Source organism: Diospyros lotus, chromosome 4 (genome assembly GCF_014633365.1).
Source record: "Diospyros lotus cultivar Yz01 chromosome 4, ASM1463336v1, whole genome shotgun sequence".
Taxonomy (NCBI): domain Eukaryota; kingdom Viridiplantae; phylum Streptophyta; class Magnoliopsida; order Ericales; family Ebenaceae; genus Diospyros; species Diospyros lotus.
This window is the reverse complement of record NC_068341.1, coordinates 5888032-5906355: the sequence shown is the minus strand read 5'-3', so window position 1 is coordinate 5906355 and position 18324 is coordinate 5888032. Positions and strand designations below refer to the sequence as shown.

The 18324-nt window shown below is 37.4% G+C and overlaps 1 protein-coding gene and 1 non-coding gene across 2 annotated transcripts; one reads left to right on the top strand and one right to left on the bottom strand.

Annotated features, from left to right (window-relative positions):
• Positions 1-1403: 1403 nt before the first annotated feature.
• On the top strand, positions 1404-15658 carry LOC127800736 (GTP-binding protein OBGC, chloroplastic). The gene is made up of 7 exons (XM_052335523.1): positions 1404-2764; positions 4499-4772; positions 5034-5322; positions 12777-12936; positions 14419-14527; positions 14967-15152; positions 15312-15658. Exons 1-6 carry the CDS (start codon positions 1764-1766, stop codon positions 15057-15059), a joined length of 1926 nt encoding a protein of 641 aa, XP_052191483.1. The 5' UTR covers positions 1404-1763; the 3' UTR covers positions 15060-15152; positions 15312-15658.
• LOC127800925 (U12 minor spliceosomal RNA) lies at positions 1406-1559 on the bottom strand. The gene has a single exon (XR_008022910.1). It is a non-coding gene; the product is annotated as a U12 minor spliceosomal RNA (small nuclear RNA).
• Positions 15659-18324: the final 2666 nt, after the last annotated feature.

The following is an 18324-nucleotide window of genomic DNA, read 5'->3' as shown; positions in this document are numbered from 1 at the left end:
TTATTTAATTATATTTTAAATTGTGATAACAATTTAATTATACAGTGTCTTTTATAATTTATTTCATTCCGGAGCCACGGCCTACAGTCAGTGGGCAATTGGTGAGTAAATGATAAATTTAAAATTTTAGCTAAGCGAACGAAATAAGTTAATTTAATGTAATTTACCATTTGTTAATTCTGCTTATCATTTAAATAGTGAAATTCAAAATTTTTATTGTCTTTAATTATTGTCATCACTAATTATAATTTTTACTATCTTTTTTTACAACGATCATCGTCACAACAATGGCAATCATCATTATTCAGAACAAAGTTCTGTCGAAAAAGATGAAACACATTGCAGTTGATTTGTCATCTACTTTGAAAACAACTATTAAATCAAATAGTTGAACATAACAACAAAAATAAAAAGATATTCGTAATTAGATAAAACGAAAAATCATTATAGATGAGGAGACAAATTGACGCAAGTAAGACACTTAATCATCCTAACATCTCCATCTTCAAGGTATTGTTTTGTATTTTTATAATTTTTTTTCGTATTTCACTCAGTGGTTGTTATTTTGTTTTCCTGCAAATTTTTATTATTATGGAATTAATTTTAAAAAGTTTGTTAAATAATTTTATTTAAAATATTAATAAATTGACTTTAAAAAAATATTAAAATTTTATAGAAGTGAAAATTACAAGTAAAGTAACAAAATCAAAATTAAAGTTTATTAATATATAAATAAAACAAGAAATTAAATAGATAACAGAATAAGGAACAAGGAATGTAATTAGAGTAAGCATAATTTTAGAAATAAAAAAGATTTGAGAGTGAATTATTTATAATATATAATAGAGAATAAAATAGAAAGTATATTTAAAGATAAACTTAGACATGCAATTCTTAAAATTAATGAACTCTTATTATTAGGGCATGAAAGATTATTAGGGCATGAAAGATTGATGTGCAATTTTGAAAATTAGGTGGTTGTCAACAACGATTTTTCACCTCCCACAATTATGGAACTCGTAACTTAATGTTTCTTATTAAGTTTTGTTGTAATCTTATTATTATTATATTATAAATTAAGAAATTAAATTGATAAAAAAGATTATCTCTTAAATTGTTTGCATGATTTGGCCAAGTGCATTTTGTTCACCCCTTTTACCCTTTTAACGAGGTGAACAAAATAAAATAATAAATGTAAGAAGAAGAACGAAGGAATTACATTTCCAAAATCACACACAATTTCCAAGCCACGGACAGCTTAAAAATTCTTCAACGATATCGTGAAATTGAGTGTCGAGATCTCTTTAAGCATTGAAGAAAAACTAACAAATAAGAACCACATTTCCAATTGATTTAGTGGTTTTGACCTGAATTGTTAGCACTCAGACTTGGGGGCGGGTGGGCTGGGAGGCCCGCGCGAGCGAGTTCTGCAAAGTAAGCAGCGTCAACGCTCGGCCAGCCTATCACCCCTCCATAAATTCTTGCGCACCTTACGGTTCGGGCGCCGCGGCCGGCTCTCACCGCCCGCTTTGTTTTCCTTACTCATTAGTTTAAGGCAACGTTTCCGGTTGTCCTTTCTCCGGATTTATACTGCTTCTGTTGGAACCATACATCTTACGGCTACCGATGTGGGACAACTGAGAGTCTGATAAGCTCTCAGATAGAATTTTTTATCTTCATTCATAAAGGACACGTGACGTGGCTCCTTATCCTTCCCAATTGCCAGGATCAAGGTCTCTCTCTGGTTCGGCTGCAACTCGACAATGGCTTCGTCAGTATCTATATGCTTCTCGCCGCAAGCCTTAGCTCGCCCAAACAGTAGAAACCCTCGGAAGCCTTTCCCCAGAAAGATCTCTACTAAGACCAACTCGAAACGCAGGCTCCCTGACAACTGCACGATTCGCACCACATTCGATGACCTCCCGGCGACGCCGCTATCCGGCGGCGAGGCCACCACCTACACCCGCCTTCCTCCCAAAGACGACTTCTACCTTCCTTTGTTCGACTCTTCCTATCAACCTTCGGCCGAGGTCAAGCTTTCCGAGTTGAACGAGGCGGATCAGAAGGCCTCTAATTACGCCGTTGAGCGCGAGGCTGTGGAGGAAGTGTTTAATGTAAGGTCAGGGTTCGATAGCGGAAAGTATGAGTTGTTTGAGGTGGATTCTGATTCCGATTGGGGGGAGGACGAGGACGAAGATGATGATGGATTTGGTGATGAGGTGGTAGGGATTGAGAAAGTTTTTGGCGGTGATGGGATTGAGGAAGGAGAAGTGATGGAGAAGGAGAAGGGAGTGCCGGCGGTGATGCGTTGCTTCGACAGGGCGAAGATTTATGCGAAGGCCGGGGATGGCGGGAACGGCGTGGTGGCGTTTCGCCGCGAGAAGTACGTGCCGTTGGGTGGGCCGTCGGGCGGCGACGGAGGGAGGGGAGGGAATGTGTATGTGGAGGTGGATGGATCGATGAATTCACTGTTGCCGTTCAGGCAGAGCATCCATTTCCGGGCTGGGAGGGGGCGGCACGGGCAGGGGAGGAAGCAGGCTGGGGCAAAGGGGGAGGATGTGGTGGTGAAGGTGGCGCCGGGAACGGTTGTGAGGGAGGCCGGGGAGGATGGAGAGCAAGGGGAGGTGCTGTTGGAGATGTTATATCCGGGGCAAAGGGCTTTGTTGTTGCCTGGAGGAAGAGGGGGGAGAGGCAATGCATCTTTCAAGTCTGGGTCGAATAAGGTGCCTAAGATTGCAGAGAATGGAGAGGAAGGTCCAGAAATGTGAGTGTTCCCTGTTCTTAATTGGGCTAATGATATGGTTTTTCTTTTAATTATCTTTAACAATTAAGTTGCATGTATGGATTGGACCATTTTGAAATAGTTGCTACTCGCATTTGGTATTTTCATTTGCATCCATTGAAACGGAACAAATTTTTGGTGTCATCTTTTGAATGCTTAAAACTCCCATCTCGAAACTTAAAATGCCATTGGAAACAACTTCTACACTGTAACTTTAGCTCACTTCTTTACAGCCATTAGATCAGTTCTACTCTGTAACTTTAGTTCTCAACTCATAGACAACTTCTTTCGCCTATACAACTATCTAAGGCTTCCAAAATAGCCACTCTTGCAACCCTAATCATCTCCAGGTTTTTTGGGGTATTCTAGACCTTGGCCTCTCCTATGAGTAGGCTGTTTCCTAGATTGACAATCTCACTTAATTGTTAACAATTCACTCTAAACTGTAGACAGTTAATCCAGTCTATCTAACTTTCGACTGTTCCTCCTAAACTGTTGACAGTCTGGCAAAGACTGTCGACCATTACTCATGACAATTTGACGGTTTAGACTTTTTTTATGCATTCCATCAAACACCTTGAAATATTTCAAATTCTGGCACTTCAAACTTCAAAGCCTCAGTTGAAGTTAAATACATTTCTGGGGCCTTCCTTGGTCAGTATAGGGCATTTTCGAACCTCTCTATCACATATCCTGTCCAGGCAGGTGTAAAAACACCATTTTGCCCCAAGGGCCTTTTTTTAACCTTTTACCCCTCTATTTCCTTCCTGGGGTCCTCAATTCATATTGTTTGACCCAATTAGCTTATTTTGGTTCTATAATTCTTCGGGGTGTCACAGTAAGCATTACAAAATGTGGCAAGTCCATCAAGATATTTTAAATTCTTTCTTGTAGTTTTCTTATTTAATTTTTTTTTAGTACACAAGTTCGGGGATGAAGCCAATAAATCTGTTCAAGAGGCACAAATCATAGAAAAATAATAGTTGACTTCAGGTTAGACAGGTTAGATCATCTACGATCTTCTTTTAAAATTAATCATGATTGTACAACAATTCTTATTAGACTTGTAGAACTCAAGTAGTAGACAGCAAAGGCGCTTTGAATAGAAAACTTTCAGGGCTGTAATCATTATATAGTAAAGCAGCTTGAAGAATTTTGCTTGGTTGAGGAATGGAGGAAGTATAGCCCATGTTTGATCCTGATCTATTTCAGTGGCAATAGATTTTTGTTTAGATTTTTTTTTTTAATTTCAAGTATTTAACATAGATAGTTATAAGAGTGATACTTGTCCAGTCTGTTGAATAAATTGGAAAGCCCCATGAAAGAAATGCCAAGTGATGGGGGACATGATAGGAAATATTTTTGAAGATATTATTAATATATTTTGTTATTTGTTTTATAATATTTTTGTTTATTTATTTCCTAATTAGTTTTGGAAATATAGCATTTCCAAGATTTAGGGTGCTAATTAGTATAGAATTTTGATCCTTGATATATTTCCTAATAGCTAGGATCTATAGTCTATATAAATCCTTTTTAGATGTATTATTATTAAGTAGCCTTGATTATTGATATTGATTTGTGTTTTCGAGTTTATTCTCATATTCTTTCTTTTGGGTTCTGCATCACTATGTCTAGCAATGTCTTTCGATTAATCATTAATACTATGTGCATTCTGCTTCTATGCTCATCTGAAATAGTGGTGACTTTGATCAGGTGGTTGGAGTTGGAGCTAAAATTGGTGGCAGATGTTGGAATTGTTGGTGCTCCAAATGCGGGAAAAAGCACATTTCTTAGTGTTATTAGTGCTGCTCAGCCAGCTATTGCGAATTATCCATTTACAACTTTACTTCCAAATCTTGGTATTGTATCATTTGACTATGATAGTACAATGGTCATAGCAGATCTCCCAGGTTTACTTGAAGGAGCACACCGTGGTTATGGTTTAGGCCATGAGTTTCTCCGGCACACTGAAAGATGTTCTGCTCTGGTATAAGCCTTCTCAAAGCTCTGCCTGCTTTGATTAATGTCACAGAAATTTTCATGTGGTTGGCATTTTAGAGTAGTTACAGAGAGAGATGTGAACTGTGGTTATTGTTTCTTGTCTATAAATTTTCTTTGAAACTGGGACCTGTATTCTTACTTAAGATGTAGAGGAAGAATACCTTTGTCCTTTTTCTACTATATTTCTGGATTGGATTGGGCCAAGGTCTTGTAGACTGATAGAACCATAATTGATATGAAATCATAGGTGCATGTTGTTGATGGTTCATCAGAGCAACCAGAATATGAATTTGATGCTGTTCGTCTTGAGCTTGAATTGTTTAGTCCTGAACTTTCCAAGAAGCCTTATTTAGTTGCCTTCAATAAAATGGATCTTCCAGAGGCATCTGAAAGGTGGAGATCTTTCCAGGAAAGGCTGCAAGCTCGCGGCATTGATATTTTTTGTATGAGTGCTGTGAAGAGAGAGGGTACTAATGAAGTGATCTGTGCTGCATATGAGCTTGTGCGGAAGAGAATGGAGGACAAAAAGGAAGAAGGTAATTTATCTTAGTTTTTTCATTAAATTCATCTTGGAATCTTTTATTTAGTTGGAGTAGCATGTGTCTTGGTCTTGCTTCTGTGTACATTGCCATGCATGGAGGAGTTGCCAGCCTTCTGATTGTACCAATTGAGTGCATGAATGTGCATTATAGTAGTCTTTACATTTATCTTCAGTAACTCTCTTGAAATTGTGGTTTCCATGCTCTACTTCCTTTAACGATTGTTTTTTCTAGTAGATTTCAATGATTACATTTGGCAATTTAATCTTGTATTTTCTTTGTTTTTCCCCTCTCTTATTTAACTTCTACCATGTTATGCATCTGACCATTAAATTCAATGCTGATGGTCGTATCAGTGCCGGATTAAGGCATAGGCCACTAAGGTTTATGCCTACGGCTCCAAAAAAATAGGGGGCCCAAAATCATTAATTTTGATACTTAATTATTTAAAATTTATTTTTTTATTTTTTGAAATGCAAAATCACTAATTTTATTTTATGACAGTTTTTTGTTTGAATTCATGTTCTATTTATTTTGTTATTCCATTTGAATGAGAAGGCCCCCCAACTCTCCAACTTCATAAATCATTTTCTAATATTAGGCAATGAATAGTAAGGTGTCATTAGGACAAGGAGGCGCCCTAACTCCTTAAGTCTATGGATCACTTTCCACTGTTAAGCAATAAATAATGAGGTGTCATTTAAATAAGGAGGCCTCCCAACTCCCCAATCCATGGATCATTTTCCAATGTTAGGTAATGAATAGTGATGTGTAAATCACTAATTAATACAATAACAAAAATGCAAGAAATGGCGTTATTTTATGAGAACAATTTGATAAAATACTTCTTTGGACGACAGAAATTTCATATAGAGAATCCACACTAATCTAAACATTAAAGAAAAGAAGCAAAAGCAAATCAATGACTTTTTAATTTGCAGGATTTGGTCGTGCACTCTCCACATTTTTTGCTTATTCAACTCTTACGTTTCCAGATCTTTTCCTTTTGTCTATATTGTCAATTGAAAAAAAAAAAAATTGCTTTATAAATTTGAATACAAAAAAATAATTAGTGATTATGCATCTCAAAAAGTAAAGAAAATTCATTTTAAATAATTTTTAATATTTATTTATATTATTAAGAGGCCACCAAAATAACTTTTATCTAGGGCCACAAATATTCTTAAGACGGCCCTAGGTCTTATTCAACTGTTAATGGGAATGTTCCATTATCTCAAACCATAGTTGATTAACAACATATTTACATTTTTTTTATTTTCTTATAAAAAAGGAAATTAGAGAAAAGGAAATATTCAAATTTGTATTACTTTACAAGATTATGCATTGAGCACACTGAAACAAACTTCAAAGTCCCTTGCAGGTATGATAAAAGTTAAGAACATGGTGGTCATTGTAATCTTAATTTTACTCACGACTTGTAATTTAACTATAGTTGGTTAAGGCTTGTTAACAAGTCATCAACTTTGTTTGTACTCTACAATAGCAATCTCAAGCCTTATAGCCCACTAGGTGAAGTTGGCTTCAAAAAGTTTAGCTTTCCAACTATCTATATCCATGTTGATATCTTTTGTAAGGCCATTATACCTTATATCATGTTTAACCATTCCCTACTAAGTTTTCTTTGGTTGTCTTCCTTTTTTTTTTTCCCTACAAATTTCTTCCATTCTATCAACTTGCCTCACAGGTGCATCTTGGTCTTCTTATCACATGCTCAGACTATCATCATCACATCTTTTGCATCTTATTTTCAATAGACACCACTCTGACCTTATCATGTATAAAAGCCTATTTGTAGTTGTAATTAGCTGATTGTTAGAATAAGCGGGAATGTTGGTTAGGTAGTTAAGCAAGTTGAATTCAAATATTTGTAAATTGGGCAAGTGGCCTTTGGCACCTAAGGGTGAGCGGGAGCAATATATATAGCTCTAGTGCCACCCTCTCGAGCTATCGAGTGAATTATCAATACATACATTCTCTCTCTCTTTCTCTCTCTCTCTCTCTCTCACACACACACACACACACTTCTCTCTTTCTCTCCCTCCAGTTCTTTCTTGTTCTTCCTAAATATTCCCCAATTCTTCTCGGATTGAGGAGAACTAGGGGAAGGTTTGCAGAACAGAGGAGGAGAGCAGGGCTCTACTTTTGTTGCAGGGATCGGTACACCCCTAAACACTAGCGTAGAAGGCAACTCCTACTCATAGAAGAAGATGAAGAGATGGAGGAACGAGAGGAAGGATCGCTTCCCCAAGGTAGTGAAGAAGGGGAAGAAAGCGTAGAGATATCCTTCCATGCCCTCCGAGAACTTGCTAACAGCAAAATCATACAAGTGGAAGGGAAATCCAAGGATCATCGGCTAATGGTCTTAATAGATAGTGGAAGTACTCATAGCTTTCTCGATGAAGAAACGACCAAGAGGTTAAAGTGTGAACTCACAGGGACTCACCCTCTGTCAGTAACAGTAGCAAACAGTAACAAGGTGATGTGTTGATCTGCATGTGAAGGGTTCTCTTGGGAGATGCATGGGGAGCCATTTGAAGCTGTCCTGAGATTGTTAAAGTTAGGGGGCTATGATATAGTCCTAGGAGTGGATTGGATGAAGGGTGTGAGCCCTATCAACTTTAACTTCAATACAATGGAAGTTACATTTGAAAATGATGGCAGGAGAATGACCCTTACTAGAAGTCCTGAAACGAAAGTTTGTAAGATGATCACTGGGAGAAAGTTATAGAAAGTCCTAAAGCCCAAATGGACTCAAGTAGCCTAGTAGTTTTCAATAGAGGCAGTGGAACATGGAGAAGGAGATACAGAGCAAGTAGAAGCAGAGAATATCACCCAACCACAACAATGGCAAGTACACGAAATAGACTCCCTTAATAAACTATTGCTTGAATTTAAGGACCTTTTTGATGAACCCCAATCACTGCCACTTTACAGACATTTTGATCATTCTATTGTTCTAAAACCAAACACCGAACCTATCAATGTCTGAGCCTATAGATATCCCCCTAAACAGAAAGTAGAGATTGAGAACTTGATCAAAGATACGTTGGCAAGGTCAATTGTTCGACCAAGTCAAAGTCCCTACTCCCCACCCATACTATTAGTCAAGAAAAAAGACTGGAGCTGGCGTTTTTGCATAGATTACCGCCAACTCAATTCCCAAACCATAAAAAATAAATTCCCTATTCCTATAATCGAAGACCTCCTTGATGAGATAAAACATGCCAAGGTATTCACCAAATTGGACCTAAGATCAGGGTATCATCAAATTCGGATGAACCCTAATGATGTCTCCAAAACAACCTTCTCTACTCATCAAGGACATTATGAATTTTTGGTAATGCCCTTCGGCCTAATCAATGCCCCTGCTACATTCCAAGCCTTAATGAATCACATCTTTGAACCCTACCTCCGTAAATTTGTGTTAGTCTTTTTTGATGATATTCTTATATACAACCCTTCATTCTCACAACACCTAGACCATCTGAAAATTGCCCTTGAGGTCCTGAGATTCAATCAACTATTTATTAAGAATTCTTAAGTGTTCTTTTGCCTAATCAAGGGTGAAATATTTGGGATATGTCATATCTAGTGCAGGAGTTAGCATTGATTCCAAAAAGGTAGCTGCAATGTTATCATGGTCGAGGCCTACATCAGTAAAGGCCCTGAGAGGGTTCCTAGGCGTCACAGGTACTACAGGAGGTTTACAAGGGATTATAGAGCAATCAGTAGGCCCCTCACCAATTTGCTGAAGAAGGAAGAGTTATGGTGGGATGAGAAGGAAAAAGAGGCGTTTGGGAGGCTCAAGAAGGTGATGAGTGAAGTCCCTACCCTAGGGCTCCCTGACTTTTCCAAGCCTTTCACTCTGAAGACTGACACTAGCAACACTAGGATAGGAGCAGTGCTATCCCAAGAAAGGAGACCCCAGACTTTTATTAGCCAAGCTTTGAGCCCTAGGCATCAAGGGCTCAGTGTCTATAACAAGGAGTTAATGGCAGTATTAATTGCAGTTGATAAATGGCGTCACTACTTGGAAGGCGGACAATTCATCATCAAAACAGACTGTGAGAGCCTCAAATTTCTCTTGCAACAGAGGCTACACACACATCTCCAGAAAAAAAGGGATGGCGAGATTAATAGGGTTGGACTACATTATCCAATATCGAAAAAGAAAGGAGAACAAGGCAGTGGATGCACTGTCCAGATGCATTGAAGAAGCAATAGTGACCACCATCACAATAATTGTACCTGACTGGTATCAAGAGGTCAGTCCTAGCTATGAATGGGATGCATGGGCTAAGGGAATAATGGAGCAGCTTACCTTAAGCCCTACCTCAAGACTTGGGTTCACTTTGAAGAATGGAATACTGAGATATCAAGGAAGGCTGGTAGTGGGAGATCATGAGGAGTTAAAAGGTAAGATTTTGGAGACACTGCATGGCTCTCCACTTGGAGGCCATTCCAAGGTGCAAGGCACTTATCAAAGGGTAAGACAGATGTTTTTCTAGCCTAAGTTGAAGAAGTACGTTATGGAGTTTGTGTTGAAGTGTGATACATGCAGGAGATGCAAGCACGAAACAGTAGCCAAACCCGAGCTACTCCAACCGCTTCCCATCCCCACCCAAGCATGGACCAATATATCCATGGACTTTGTGGAGGGATTACCAAAGTCTGAAGGCCGGGATTGCATCTTAGTGGTAGTTAACAGATTCACTAAATTCTCCCATTTCATTGGCCTAACTCGCCCTTTCACAGCTCAAAAGGTGGCCCGTCTCTTCCTTGACAGAGTGGTGCAACATGGCATTCCCCGATCTATAGTCTCGGACAGGGATAAAGTCTTTACCAGCCTTTTCTGGAAAGAGTTGTTCAAGAGTTTGGGAGCTAAGTTACACATGTCCTCAGCATATCACACGGAATCAGATGGCAGACTAAAAGGGTGAACCAATGCCTAGAGATGTATTTGAGATGCCTATGTTTCCTATAGCTTAAGGGGTGGCATCGCTAGCTATCTTTGGCCCAGTGGTGGTACAATTCTTGCCACCACAGTGCCATCAAGATGACCCCATTCGAGGCCTTATATGGGTATAAACCCCCTCTACTGCTGGCCATAGTAGGGGAAGTCATGGTGGAGACAGTGGAATCCTATTTGCAACAAAGGCAACAAGTGATGTGTCTGTTGCAAAAGGAATTGGCTAATGCTCAAAATTGCACAAAGCAATTTGCTGATCGAAAGAGGACTGACCGAGAATTTGAAGTAGGGGATATGGTCTATCTAAAGTTCAAAAAGACCCACAAGCAAACCTTGGCTCCAGGTCAACACTCCAAACTGACTCCAAAATACTTTGACCCTTATCCTATTGTGGCGAGGATAGGCAAGGTAGCATACAAACTACAATTACCTTCGGAGTCCCAAGTACATCTCGTGTTCCATGTCTCTCAACTGAAGAGGTCTACAAGAGCTCATGCAACCAACACAACCCTACCAACCCTCTTAATAGATCCTACATAGGCTTCGGAGCCTGTGGCTTTTGTGGATAGGCGGATCATACACCGACACGGGGCCTTGTTGATGCAAGCCTTGGTTTGATAGTCCAATCTCCATCCGGAGAATAACACTTGGGAGTACCTTCCCAACTTACTTAATTAGTTTCCGAAGGTGGTTGGCCTACCGTGAACTTCTTGAGGACAAGAAGTTGCTGAAGGGGAGGGTAGTTGTCACAGGAATGATTGAAATAAGGGGGCTCAATTGTAATTAGTTGATTGTTAGAATAAGCAGGAATGTTGGTTAGGTAGTTAGGCAAGTTGAATTCAAATATTTGTAAATTGAGCAAGTGGCCTTTGGCACCTAAGGGTGAGCAAGAGCAATATATATAGCTCTAATGCCACCATCCCGAGCTATCGAGGGAATTATCAATACATTCATTCTCTCTCTCCCGCCAATTCTCTCTCTCTCTCTCACTTCTCTCTTTCTCTCCCTCCAATTCTTTCTTGTTCTTCCTAAATATATTCCCCAATTCTTCTCGGATTGAGGAGAACTATCGCCTGTCAGAATCAGAATCTGGGAGTACTCTTTAACATAAAATTTCTATAGTTTTGTGGTTCACATAATCTTTTCTAGAAACTGCAGTTTTAAAAAGTTCATGTTCTGAAATCTAGTGTTACAGTAAGGATTATAGGACTTGCTCAAGATGCTTTCGATCTTGATTATTGCATAAGCGATACAACTTAAATATGGTCTCCTAATGTAGGACACATAAAATGTGATTCGATAGTGGTGGATTGAAAAGTAGTGTAGAAACATAGCCTAGGGTAAAATGGTCATTTGGAAGGGCGTGCTTGGAACGGGTTGAAATTTAGTGGCTCAATCCAAGGTGGACTAACAAACAAGCTTACCTTTTTAGTAGTAAAAACTATGGTTTTTTAACCCTTTTTTTAGCCAAAAAAATGAATTTTTGGTTTATCCAAAAAAAGAAAACAGATTTTAGCCAAATTCTTCATTTTAGGGCCTCGATAGGAAATTGACATTTTTGGCAATTCTTATTTTAGGGGTTTCTTATCTTAGAGAATCCAATTTTGGTTGTATTTTCTTTTTTCGCAGGCTTCTTTTCAATTCTAGAAGGGAAGATCTAGTCTCAATACAAATCTTTTCATTTTTGTATTTTTTTTTTTATCTTTTTTCTATTTTTGTTTGGTAATATTTTGTCATCTAATCCTATATTAAAGATGCAATGTGCATTCAGAAGCACAGAACAATAACAGCATTTCTATTTTTTAGCGGATGCAAGTGTTTTTCTTCCCTAACATGATAGAATTTTCAGTTTCCAGTGCTGTGTTTTTTCTACATCACTAAGGAAGTTGAATTATTGAACCTCTCCTTTTTTATTTTCTCCCTCTCTCTCCCTTCTAGATTTATATAGCTCTTCAAAACAATTAGGGGACCTAATTATTTGCATTTGGTTTGGGCTCGGCTGCATATTTTTCTTGTCACTCCACTGCCTTGGCATATATCTTAGTTCTAATTTATGCCTTTTGATCATCCTGCATTAAAATTTGTCCTTTTGTCAGCCTTTCGTGTCCATCACCTCCATGTTAAGTTGATTTGTGTTCTCATTGATGTTGATCTTGTCTTTCTTTATTTCCTTCATGAAAGAAATCGTGACCTATCTTCTGAATCTTCCATGCTATTATCACCTCATGTTTATGGTGGGAGAGAGTTACAGAATTACATGACAAAAGAGATGGAAAAAAATACTAGATAGAAATAGAATAAAGTAAGAATGAAATGAGATGGGTAAGGAGGGGGACACCTATATACTGGAAATTAATAAATCAGAGCCTTAAATTTGAACTATATATGTGTATATTTGTTTATACACACTTTCTTCTACTTCTTTTCTATGATGGGTGCTGACAATTTCCATCTGCCTCAGGTTGGATTGATCCAGTAAGCTTAAATCATGTGGCTGATATGGTGCAGAGGCAGCGAACAGCCCCCATTAATGAATTTGAGATATCTCATGACAGCAGTACTAACACATGGCATGTTGTTGGCTCTGGGTTACAACGTTTTGTTCAAATGACAAATTGGCGGTATGCTGTCTTTGGCAGTTGTCTTTATCCCTTTCCTTTATTTTACTGCCATTCTGTTGTGGGGAGTCCTCCTTTCTTGTTTTGTCAGATATATGTTATATATACATATATGTGGATTATGAATCACAGGCGCAGAGATAGTAATTCCAAAGATTTGATATTCATATTCCTTATGTTTGGGTGTCTCCATCCCAGATTTTTGACAAAAATATGCCATTTGGATCATGCCAAAATGCTTATTTGATTTAGTTACAAATTGACAAATAATCTTTGGTGTAATTTTTCTTTTTTTTCAAAACAAAGTTATTATGTTAGGAAGTTAATTATGTGAACTTTCCATGTTCAGTCCTGAATGGGAATTTTAGGCAGGAATTCTAGGTAAACCTTGTTTTTCTCTGTTTGGAATCAGTGATTCAAAAAAATGGAGAAATTCATGAGAATGTCACGCATAGAATTAAGGCAGGTTGACTAAAATAGAGAAATGCATCGGGGGTGTTATGTGATGGTAAAATCCTATTAAAACTAAAAGGAAAATTCTATAGGACAGCTATAAGACCAGTTTTGTTGTATGGCTCAGAATGTTGGACAGTCAAATACCGGCATGAGCAAAAGACAAGCATAGCGAATATGAGGATATTAAGATAACTGTGTAGCCATACAAGAAAAGATAAAATTAGAAATGAGGTTATTCGTAATAAGGTAGGAGTAGTTTCAATTGAGGAGAAGATGAGAGAGACTAGACTAAGATGGTTTGGTCATGTGAGAAGAAAACCAATAGACGCTCATGTGAGGAGAGTTGATGAAATTGAACAATTAGTCAAAAAAAGAGATAAATGCAGACTCAAGAAGACTTTGGGAGAGACATTAAAGTTTAATATGAAGTATATGGACCTAAATGAAGATATAACAAAAGACATAAATACATGGAAGTCTAAAATTATGTAGCCGACCCCAAATAGTGGAATAAAGGTTGGATATGTTGTTGTTGTTGTTATAATTTTTATATTTTTCCCCCGATGACCCTCCATAAACCTAGCTATTTATAAGTAAAGCTTGGCAGCATGTGTGGACAGTTTAAATGCCCCTAACTAGGCTTGGTTACCATTAGACTATCACTTTGTTGTTCTGAATTTTATCCTGCGCAGCAGATGCTGGTCTTTCACAATTTCTTTTTCTTGTAAGACAGACAGCTCTAACTCAACTTTTATTCTGTCAGGACTTACTTCTGAGAGTTATCATTTCCTTTGTTTTTAAAATTGTATCATAATTCGGCCAAAACCTGGAATTACCATTGAGTTGATTCTTTGATGTCCATTTGCAAGTTATGGTTCCCCATCTATTTGGACAAGTTAAACTAGTAAAATATCATGGAGTTTGAATTGGCTACAAGCCCTCTGATTCACCACTGTTTCCAGCCAGAAATTGTGTTTGTTGCATTTGAGTTGCAACATCCAGCTAGTTACATGTATATTTTTGCAACAGGTACATAGATTCTGAGAGAAGATTCCAGCATGTTTTGGAGGCATGTGGTGTATACAAGTCTCTCGTTAGACTTGGTGTCAAGGAGGGCGACACTGTTATTGTTGGTGAGGTACATTTACATCAGATCAACTTTCTTCCTCTCTCTATCTGGTCTCTCTCCTAATCGTCATTGGCTCCGACTTTCTTCTCTTACATTTCCTGATTCATTATTTTTCCTGACCAAAACTTAAAGGAACAAAGACGAAACACATGAGAATATATGCATAGAGCTTTGATAGTCTAACACAATGCAAACCACGCCATATGATTCCTATCTTTTGGTAGAGCTGAACATATACTGGTAACCTTGTTTGGAGGTCTCTGTGATGATCAATCTTGATAAAACTTCTGCATGCGCCTCCCAGAATAGATAGACCGATTGAGAGATCCCATATCTCACATGCACAATGTTTATCAACAGCTCATCTATCTTTTGCCAATCAATTGCTGTTTACCACAAATATGTAGTTTCAATAACACGCTTTGCTGCGTCTTTCCGTGCCCACCAGATGGAGATGGTCTGGCACGATTCTGCAGACCCCTCGGCATCAGCTTTGAGGAAGGGCTCAGCTGGTTCATTTAAATGGCCGCGGTGGACATAATGCAACCATGCTGTTCAACTGCCAATTCCTCGTTGCCCTCGGAAGATGAACTCAAGTCATCTAACTTAAAGGAGTGCCATTTTAACAATCTTGGTATTGTAACTTTCTCAACTTACCTCTATAACTTATCAAGCCTTAATTCCATTATCTAGGATCGGCTTAGAATTCATGCTTATCAATTTATCAAGTCCCACAATCTTCACTATGTCTAAACAACTACATAGTTTCAAAATTTGCCTCTATTTTGTGCAGTTTTCCTGGCGAAGGCATGTGCTTTTGTACGTTCACGGGGTGCCAATGCGTGGAGCTTCTATAACTATATCGGTATACCACACATTTATGAGAACTTTGGTTTGTAGTCGAGCCAAAGGCATAGACATAGATAGAGATAATTGTCGAGTTAGAATTCGTGTAATTCATCTAGTCCAATTTTTTTTTATAATAATTGACTAAGGAGTGTGTTTCTCCTTTCTCATTTTAGTTTCTTTTCCACCAGCCAAACAGTTGTTTGTGTGCTGAGAAGGATCAAATGTCATCCTTTGTGAGAACAAAATCATGGATAACGAGTCTTCGTTCAATTTTAGTTGTCAATTATAAGGAAATCATGAAAAATGAGTTTTTGATCAATTTTAACCGTTAATCTTATAATTAGAGAAATCATATATCTGTTTGCACTTTGACCAACTTTGAGAAGTTATCGAGTAAATTTGCTTTTATTCTACTTGCTATAGTTATTGCATCATATCTACATTCTCCCGCCATATCCAAGCCCAACAGTGAGTTTGAGACCTTGACCTGGAATCATCATTTAACCACACGCCATGATGCTTCATGGTTCCGCTTTTTGACATGTACATCCTCCTTTGTGAAATTCATTTGGATTTCAGTTATAAGAATTTAATTTCATAGAATACATATTAGGAGGAATTTGTAAATGAATTTCAATTAAATTTCATATTCTAATAAGATGCTTCAATTGAATGTCACATTTCAAATTCATTAATTCCGAACATAGCAGTAGCCTATATGAATTTTAGATTATTGATTGTTGATGTAACAACACTTTATTTGGTTGACACCCAGTGATTAATAGTATGATAGTTGATTGTAACATTCAGCATGTCTTTGCCTTGGATTGAATTGTAGTCCCCTTATTGGGGAGGTGAGGGGGCTTAGAATCAGAATCAGATATTGAAACAACAGAACAGAAGATTGACAAATGAAGTGGAGTGGTAAGACAAAATCAATTCATAGTGTAGTGTTTAAGATTTTTTTTTTTTAAATTTTTCTATCCAACTTATTATTAACTTGAGTAAATTTGTATATAAGTTGTGACCTAATAATTGTTTCTAAATTATGCGTATTTTAATAAATAATTTATGTTAAAGTTAAGGATGAACATTCAGACAGTTTGAATCGAATTGATCGAATTGGTCAAACTGAATAAATCAAACTTATGTCAAAAATTGAACCAAGCAAATTGAATAAATTTTTTCAAACTGAACAATTTAAAAAAATTAAAAAATTGAAATAAAAAAGTATAAAAATGATATTGTTTTTGCATATTTTTAATAGATTAGATTATTTTGATTTTTTTTAATATAAAAATCAAATCAAACCGAAATTATCAAATTTTGAAACTACATCGAATCGACTTATAAGTTAAAAAAAATTAAATCGACAATTTTAACCAATTCAATTTAGCTATTTTAATTTAATTGACATATTACTCACCCCTAATAATAAAGACTAAAATATATTTTTTTATTTAAATAAAAACAAAATGGTGAATTTAGTGCAAGAAATATTAATATTTTGATTTATTATTGGCACACTTAATTAATTAGACTACCAATTCCTTTATTTTATGTGAATAATAAAAATAATATTAAAAAGAGATTTTGGAAAGAACCACTCTTTATCTTATTAAATCCCTTTTCTCTATTTTCTATAAATTTTTAACTATTTCTTTTATATATTTTTCCCTCTTTTTCTATTTTCTTTCCTTTCCTTTTCTTCTACCTTCTTCTCCGGCGAGAAGTTCGCCGCTGCACCGCCGCCGCCTATTCCCTCTTCTTCTATTTCCCTCTTTATTTCTTCTCCACTCCAGTTGCCGCTGCTGCGTCCTTGTTCAAGCCCGCTGGTTCCCCGGCGAGAGCTTTCTCTCCCTTGCTCACTCTCCTCTCTTCTTCTCCAGTTCTCTTCTGGCTCACTCCCTCTCGCTGCTCTCATCTCCACCTGCTCCCGTCACACCCATCTCCTCCATCAACTACTGCCACGACCCTTCCGTGCACGGCAAGGAAAAACAAAGGCCTTCCTTCCAATTTTCCGGCCACCAATCATGGGTATATACACCGTATATACATATGCTCTCACACATATAAATACGCGAAATTTCTGTATTCTTGTTCCAACGTTCCTTCAACTTCTCATCCCAAATCACTCAAATATTTATTCAATTTCTGATTCACTGATCTGACTGGATGGAAGCCCAGTTTAAGGAATCGAATTATATTAAAAAAAATTAGAAGAATCGAACTGTTCTTGACCTCCATTCACCTCAGTGCCATCTACCAAACCCGTCAATCGGTTTGATCCGATTTAAGACTGATTGGACTAAAATTGAGCTGAGAGTGAGGGTGCCCTGTCCGAGCTGTTCGTTGTATCATCAGAAGATTTTAGAGCACAGTTCCTTTTAAAATCTGCTGGCCATGGTCGTCGATATAAACCCAACATCTGATATCATATATAGTGTTCTTTGCCGTCTCTACTCTGATACCAACGCTCCTTCTTCTGTTCCACTTAAAAGCCGAACCCAATCAAATGCCATTTGGGTTCAAAGTTGGAATATTTTTCAGATCAGTTAACGACTGACTAGTTCATCTTGGTCATCAAATTTTGAGCCGAAAGTTAATTACTTTGAGCTGCCAAAGCCAAAGGCTCTCAAAATCGCCATTTTATGAAATGCAGTGGCCATCATCATATATATTATTGGAAATTCTCAATTTAACCACAATTGATTTAAGAATTACACTTTAGCTTTAAAATTCCAAATAATATAATTTCCAGATTTTTGCATTCTTCTTCAAAATTATCTTGTAGGAGTTGTTGCAGAAGAAAGCCACTGTCATGTATATGAAATATATATAAAACATAAAATACAGTTTCTAAATGGCTAAAGGAGCCTTCGACTAAGTCAGTTTTTTTTTTTTTTTTCTCTTTTTCTTTGTCCCGGGACACAGCCAAGTGATAAAGAAGGGGACTC